At 43.5% G+C, this 7,489-nt stretch overlaps 1 protein-coding gene across 1 annotated transcript in view; it reads right to left on the bottom strand.

Annotated features, from left to right (window-relative positions):
* CSUI_004259 (uncharacterized protein) overlaps positions 1 to 7,489 on the bottom strand; it is a gene marked incomplete at its 3' end in the record, with an annotated part of 19,685 nt that overhangs the window by 1,873 nt on the left and 10,323 nt on the right. The window contains exons 6-11 of the mRNA XM_068064452.1: positions 6,494 to 7,448; positions 5,560 to 5,732; positions 4,441 to 4,942; positions 2,151 to 2,992; positions 1,167 to 1,277; positions 44 to 406 (exon numbers count right to left, since the gene is read on the bottom strand). Of these exons, the coding sequence (XP_067923572.1) occupies positions 44 to 406; positions 1,167 to 1,277; positions 2,151 to 2,992; positions 4,441 to 4,942; positions 5,560 to 5,732; positions 6,494 to 7,448 (2,946 nt within the window). The remainder of the gene's footprint in view (positions 1 to 43; positions 407 to 1,166; positions 1,278 to 2,150; positions 2,993 to 4,440; positions 4,943 to 5,559; positions 5,733 to 6,493; positions 7,449 to 7,489) is intronic.

Genomic DNA, 7,489 nt, shown 5'->3' with positions numbered 1-7,489 from the left:
AGAAAGAGCTAGGATGAAGTAAGGATGATGCGGAAGAAGAGACAGAAGAGGAGTCTCTTTCATTCTCTCGATCTGTTGTTTTCGCTTCATTAGGCGAGGAAGAAGAAGAAGACATGCAGGCCATCTGGGTTCTCAGTCCGTCATTTCTTCTCTCTCCTCCTCCTCCTCCTTCTTCTTCTCGGCTACAGCTAAGACTATGAGTAGAAGGCAGATCAGAAGCAGAAGAAGAGATGACAGGATTCAATGGAGTCTTTTTGACAAAAGAATCCCCTAGAGAAGGACCAGCTGGAGAGCAGCCCGGAAGAGAAGCGGATGAAGAGGGGGGAGCGTGGGGTGGCGCATGCAAAAGCCGAGAAGATCCATGATGATAATGTAAAAGACGTCGAAGAAGAGGAGATAGAAATTCCTGATCAAGAAAGAAAACAGAGACACCCCCCACACATCTATATACACACATGCATGTGAAAGGACAGTCGATGGGTCGATGTATGAATGTATGAAGAATACCAAGAGATGTGTATTGACCGATCTATCTATCTATCTATATATGTATGTTTGTATATGTGGGTGTGTGTGTATATACATAGATGTCGTACGTCATGAGAGACTGTTGAGAGGCGGGAGAAGGAGAATGTAAAGAGGGAGAGAGTGAGGAGAAAGAAAATGAATGAAAGGGAAAAGGCGAGAAATCTCTACACCATTCTATCTAGGTAGATGTCTTTGATCTATCTTCTATCGATCTACCTCTCTACAGATTGACATATCTATCTATCTTGAATCTATCTATTAATCTATCTTGAATCTATCTATTGATCTCTCTATCTAGATTAAGATAGAGGGGCCCGTTCAACAGAATCTTCACTAGGCCCGTCGCTATTGTCATCGTCGACAGCAGGACCACAGAGAAAAAAGCTGTGGGAAGAAAGAGGTAAGAAAGAAAGAGATAGGAAAGGCATAAGAGAGAATAATTGGAATGTTTGATGTTGAGACATGATGCATAGTGGCGCCTGAAGTGTATGTACACTAGGAACCGCAAAGAGAAGGTAGAGGAGGGAAAGAAGAAGAGTAGGAAGAGGAGGGTGAGAACTACATAGAAAAGAGAATTAAAATATAGAGAGAAGCATGCTTCAATCGAGGTGACGAAATTTTGTTTAGTCATTACGTACTTGAACGATGTCTTTCCGAAAAGAAGCTCCATGGCGCCTCAGTTTCTCTCGGCCATTCAGAAGTGCATGCGTTAAAACTACCCACCTCTGCGGAATTGTATCTTTCGCTATCTAGCGAAGACACAAGACACACAGAGAAACCAGAAGAAAGAAAGAGAGATGAAAGAAAGGGCCCGAGAAGAAAGAAAGAAAGAAAGAAAGACTTGTGGAGCTGTTCTGAGAAGGGAGAAGAAGCGTGTCATAAGATGTAGGCATGACCGTAAACATAGATAGACATAGATAAGCCAACTTCCCTCATTCATTCAAGGAGTCACTTTACCTTCGTTTCTCTTATGGTCGCACGCAACGACAGACGCATATCTAGTGGCACATACAAAGTCATACATGCCTACATAGGTAGATATACACGACGACTCGGACACCTCCATAGAGATCTATATATGCAAAGCCAAACAAATTTCCATACATCTCTATCTCTAATCTATCTATCTTTAACCTATCTATCTTTAATCTATCTATCTATCGTAATTCTATGTATTCAAATATCTATCGCCTCCGCCATGACGGGAGAAGAACATTTTGTCTTCTTTCCTCGAGGTGTGAAGAGTCAGTCAGCCTTGTCCGAGAAGGAGGAAAGTTGCGTTACTTTGGAGAGATCGATTAGGGGGTGTCTGTCGCCTGTCTCTATGAAGGCCATAGATGGTGTCTATGGAGACGACAGACGTAGAGGAAGGCTCTCTAGAAAAGGAGGAGGAGATCTCGTACATAAAGATGTCTACAGTACAAGGCAATAGAAACACACGGCCGTAGATAGATAGATAGATAAAGAAAGCAAAGAGAGATAGATAGAGCGATAGATAGAATAGAGAGACAGATAGATTGAAGAGAGACGGCTAAATTCAAGAGTGATAGATAGACGGACCAAAAAAGGATACACAGATTGGAGAGAAATACATTTTAGATAGATGAAGATGACAGGTCTACCTTTATTTCGAAAACGAGGAGGAGTGTCTTAAGAGCAAGTGCCGCTAGCTGCTCGTCAGCCCAGATTCTTTTCATCGTCGCTCGAGTATTGAGAGTATAAGCAGCCCCCGTCAAGCGAGCGAAGAGAAGATCTTCTTCTTCTTCTTGCCGTCTGTCTTGTTCTCTCCCAGGAGCAGCATTCTTCATACTATTCTGATTAGTGCGGGAGCTCGAGAGAGGAATCTTCTCTGACGGGCCTTCTTTCATAACGTGATTCAAAGAGGGAGCTATCTCTGCATGAGAAGAGGAAGACGATGTCTGAAGAGAAGAAGAAGAAGCCGAGAATGGCGAGAGTGTGTTTTCATTGCTTATCTTGACAGGAGATACATGGGGAATGGTCTGCTGAGGTGTATCGACACCACATGCCTTGTCTCCACTTGGCTTCGATTTCTCTGAAGATTCAGAAGGCCCTTTCATCCCCTCTTCTTCATTCCCCTTCTTTTCTTTCTTTGCTTGCCCTTCTTCTTCTGCTTCTTCTTCTCCAGAAGGATCGCTCTCTCCTAAGGAACTCTCGTGACCTTGGCGACAAGAAGAAGAAGAGCAAGCCTCTGTATCACCCTCGGTGTGTTTCTTTTCTTGTTCTCTCTCTTCTCTTTCTTTCATAGAAGCTTTCTCTAACTCATGCGAGAGAGAGACAGCTACACCGTTTAGAACGTCTCTCTGTTTCTCATCACTTAAGAGAAGAGCGGGAGACCCTGCGACTCCTACTATTGCAGAGGAGGGAGGGGAGTTGCAGACAGGAAGAACGGGCTCTCCGCCTAAGTCTAGAGAATCTCCACACCCTACATCTCCCATCTCACTCTCTACAGGAATCCACAAGCAAAGAAAGAAAGAAAAAGTTCTGTCAGAAAGAAGAAGACAAAAAGATCACAAAGGAAGAGATGACAAAGAGAAAAGGAGCTGAGAGAGAAAGAAAGAAAGAAAGGAAGAGAGGAGAAAGAAAGAAAGATAAGAAACAGCGGAAGAGATAAGAAGAAAAGAAAGAGGGGGAGAGCTAAGAAAGAAAGAAAGAGAAAACAGACAGATGAGAAGAACTCATAGAGAGGAGTTGTTCTCACACATAAGTGGAGAAGAAGAAGAAGATAGAGACACCTCCTGTCTGTCTATCTATCTCTCTATCTCTAATGTATTCGTCCATCTGTGTAGAATGTATTTGATGTGAAGCTGGGAAGGCGGAGGTTCCATCCGTCTTCATAGAAGAGCAAAAGCTCAGAGAGAGAGATGCCATCAAAAAAGAAGGGTGGAAAGCCCAAGAGAGTGAAGTGCCCGAATATAAGCACGGATGACTAGCAACAAGAAAGTGAGGAACAAGACAGCTCAGGAAGAAGAAAGAGAGAAAGGAGGATGAAAGATCAAAGGAAATGAGAAAAAGGCAAGCTGTAGGTGAAAATCTCCGAGAGAATTGTGTCTCGGTATGGACGAAGTAGAAGAAGAAAGAAGAGAAGAGATATTTAAGAGAGACTGGCAACAAGAGAAAAGAAAAAGAAAAGCAGAGAAAGATGAGAACGAGGCCGGCAAGAGAGAGAAGAAGGAGGTGAGAAAGAGATAAGAAAGGGTCGAGGAAAACAAAGAGAGAGGCGAAAGGAGGGATGCTAGGAGTGTGCGTGGCGAAAGGCCAGATGGACGAAGAGGAAAACCGCTCCAGATCGACCAAACATCTCCTTATCCAACAAAGATGAAAAGCAGAAAGGAAAGGAAGAAGAAGAAGAAAGAACACTAGATCGAAAGAAGGCATCTCTATTATAGACATCTATAGACACACTACACAGATGGGGCGTATCAGTCATTTAGTCCATCAGTGAACATACATGTGTATACATATACGCATACATATATACATATGCATGCATGCATGTATACACGCAGTACGTAGTGGATGATATAGGGGTAGGCAGATGAAGAGTAGTTACCTAGATAGAAAAATTGATCGAGATAGAAACATTAGAGATAGAAAGACACTAGATAGGCAACAAGAGCTCATCGAAATTAATGCCTTAAAGTGTTCCTGACAAAGAAATGGTAAAGAAGAGTCTTCTGAATGAAAGAGACAAAAATGTCGACGCTTTACTTCGTGGTCGCAGTTTTGTATGTCATGCACGTCTACGGGGTGTATGTACACTCCCCACTCGATAGAAGAGAGAAGAATTTCTAGATCCGTCTGTTCATCGGCTAGCGTCTGCTAAAATGAAAACAACAAGCCATGAAGAAGTAGAAGAGAGAGAGAGAGACAGAGAGACAGAAAGAGACTCACCATTTGCATGCGTTTGGACAGCAGAGAGACGGGGAGAAGAAGAGACAAGAGACGACTCTTCATCGATCTTCTCACTCCCCTCGACAACTTTACTCGGAGAAGGTGAAGTAAGAAACACTTCTTCGACATTCCTTCTTCTCTTCTCGTCTCCTTCTTCCTCTTCTCTTCTCGTCTCCTCCTCTTCTTTCTTTGCTTCACCCCCTCTCCCTTTCTCTTGTTCTAAAGTGGCCCGACAAGAAGATGAAGAAAGCGAAGAGGCCGACGTCACGACCATAGCGTGAGCCGTCGTCCTAGTAGTAGTAGTAGTTGGAACGCAAGAGGAAGAAGAAGAAGGAGGAGGAGAACTGATAAGGACACTAAGATGTGGCTCTTCTTGATCTCTCTGCAACTGCCGTTCGCAGTCATTCATAAGATCTTTAAGAAGAAGACAAATCATCTCCTTACGTGCCCCGTACATACAGCTGTATGTATCTCTCAGAATCTCCTGCGCAAAACGACGTGTCTACACACAGAGAGAAAAGAAGAAAAAGAGACAGAGAGACAGAGAGAGAGAGAGAAAAGAGATACATCGAGAGGTAGGACGTTGGCTGTCTCTTATGTATGACTGCCCCCGGGAAGAGAAGGAGAAGAAGAAGAAGAACGGTAATGCTCCTCTTGTTCTATCTAATTCTTCACTCAACATATGGAGAAGGAGAACGAGAAGAAGAAAAAGAGAAAGAAGAAGAAGATAAAGCATTCAGGTTCTTCTCCAGGAAAAGATCAAAAGGAGACAAGGAGAAAACATGTGTAAGCCAGTAAGTAGGAGTAGTCGTAGTAGTAGGTCTATCTTGAAGAAGATAGATAGAAAGAGTGTTAGACGAGAAACACAGAAGAAAGAAAGAAAGAGTGAGAAAGAAAGAAAGAGTGAGAAAGAAAGAAAGAAAGAGGCGGCGGGTGAATTGGTGTGTATAAGGTTCGGGAGAACCTACTGCTTCCACGAAACAAGAAAGGAATACACTAGAGAAACACACAAACCCATCCAAGGATTTCTTCTTCTTCTTTCTCTCCTTCTCGTTCGTTCCTTCCTCCTCCTCCTCCCTTTCCTTTTCCTTTTTCGCGACTTTTTGTTTGGTGTCTTACCTCAGCATAATGATAGACAGCTAGTCGCAGAACAATGAGAAGAAGTTTCTTTCGCCATCCCTCGAATCGATGCCCACCCCTTCGAGCGGCGATTCTTCGCGCCCATCCAGAGGTGACGGACTGCGCCCAAACACTTCGAGGAATGTCCCCGAGATAAGCAAACGCATGCACACCTACACAAAAAGAAGAAGACGAAAGAAAGAAAGATGACGATAACGAGGAAATGAGAAGGAAGACGAGAGAAGAGGAAGGAGAGATGATGTAGATACATAGAAGATAGGAGAAGAAGGAAGAGGGGGAGGCGAAGAAGAAAGAAAGAAAGAGAGAAAGAAGAAGAAGAGAAGAGAAGAGGTGTGTTCAGGGCCGAAAAGAAGAACGCGAGAAAGATCGAGAAGAAGCAACCGATAGAGAAGGTAAAAGAGAAAAGAAAGAGATAAGAAAGAGATAAGAAAGAAAAAAATAAGAAAGAAAGAAAGAGATAAGAGAGAAAGAGGTTGACGTGACCACCATCATCATGGCCTTAGTTTCGCTTAGCCCCTTGGGTCTTCGACATAACGCAGGAAAGGCATAGACATGTGAATAGCTCTCTCTAGAAAGATGGAGAAAGAAGAAGAAGAACAGCACAAGAAGAAGAGAAACAAGATAGAAGAAAAAGAAAAGAAGAAGAGACGAGAAAGACAACAATCCAAGAGAAGAGACATGTCTTCTTCTTCTTCTTTCTGCTCTCCTCTCCTTCTTGTTCTTCTTCATTCATTCAGAAGAAAGAATGGAGAGAGAGAAGATAAGAAGCAAACAGCGAAGAAAGAAAACCTTTACTCCTCCTCCTCCTACTATTATTGATACTCCTGGTATCAGTACTTTTCTTCTTCTTAGCTTCTTCTTCTTCATCTTATTCATCCGTAGTCCTATGGTTCATTGATCCTCTTACTCCTACCTTCGTCACGTGAGAGATAAGCAATAGAATCTCTTCCGCCTAGTCCATCTCTCCCGCCATCGTCGCCTCCGCCATACTCTCTTAGATTTCGCAGTCTTTCAAGCCCTACCGCTCCGCACATTCGTACCAAGAGCTCCGCAGATAATTTTAGGATCTTCTTCTGCACCTTCGCTTCTTCAAATCCTACTAGGGTACAGCAAATCTCGCTTCTTCTTTCTCTTTCTCGAGCCTCTTCTCTCCTCTCGGGTCTTTCTTCTCGAGAGATGGAGGATGAAGAAGCAGGGGTGTCTTCAGGATCGTGGCGATGCTTCTTAAGAAAGAAGACATGAGAAAGATGGAGAACAAGAGAAACGCTGAAGTCAACTAAAGGGATGACTATATCAGAAGAGCAACCCGATTCTCCTTGTCTCTTTTCTTCTTCTTCTTGATCTCTTTCTCTCGCATCACTCTCTTCTCTTCTTTCTTCAAGACATGAATGACCTTCTCCAGAAAGAGACGCAGAACCACTCGCTTTTTCTTTCTTCTTCTTCTCCTCTTCTTCTCCTTCTTCTTCATCCTGTCCACCACATCTAGCAGCAGAAGGCATGATCTTTCTAATCCTTTCTTCTAGCGTTTTCTTCGCTTTGGAAATTAGAGCGTCTTCGTCCTCCTCATTGTAACCCTTTTCTCTCACCTTCGTCTTGCCATCGGGTGGTCTTAACGGATGAGAAGAAGAAGAAGAACAAGGAGTAGATCTGATACAGGGAGAAGGAGAAAGAGAAGAGCAAGCAACGCAAGAAGAAAGAGAAACTCTCTCACCCACATTCTCTCCTTCTCCCCCACGGAAATCGAAAGGAGAGATCGTAGGCAAACCCGGGCTTCTCCGCGGCCTCTCATCCGGGTAGAGCACTGCGACTCCCTTGAGTAATCCTCGACATAGGAGAAGAGACCTGGATAAAATACTTAAAGAGGAAAGCTTCTTACATGTAGAAGAAAAGTCTTCTTCTTCTTTAGCTG

This window comes from Cystoisospora suis (assembly GCF_002600585.1).
Source record: "Cystoisospora suis strain Wien I chromosome Unknown contig_1957, whole genome shotgun sequence".
NCBI classification, from domain to species: Eukaryota; Apicomplexa; class Conoidasida; order Eucoccidiorida; family Sarcocystidae; genus Cystoisospora; species Cystoisospora suis.
The sequence above is the reverse complement of the archived record's forward strand: the minus strand, read 5'-3'. Positions and strand labels throughout refer to the sequence as shown.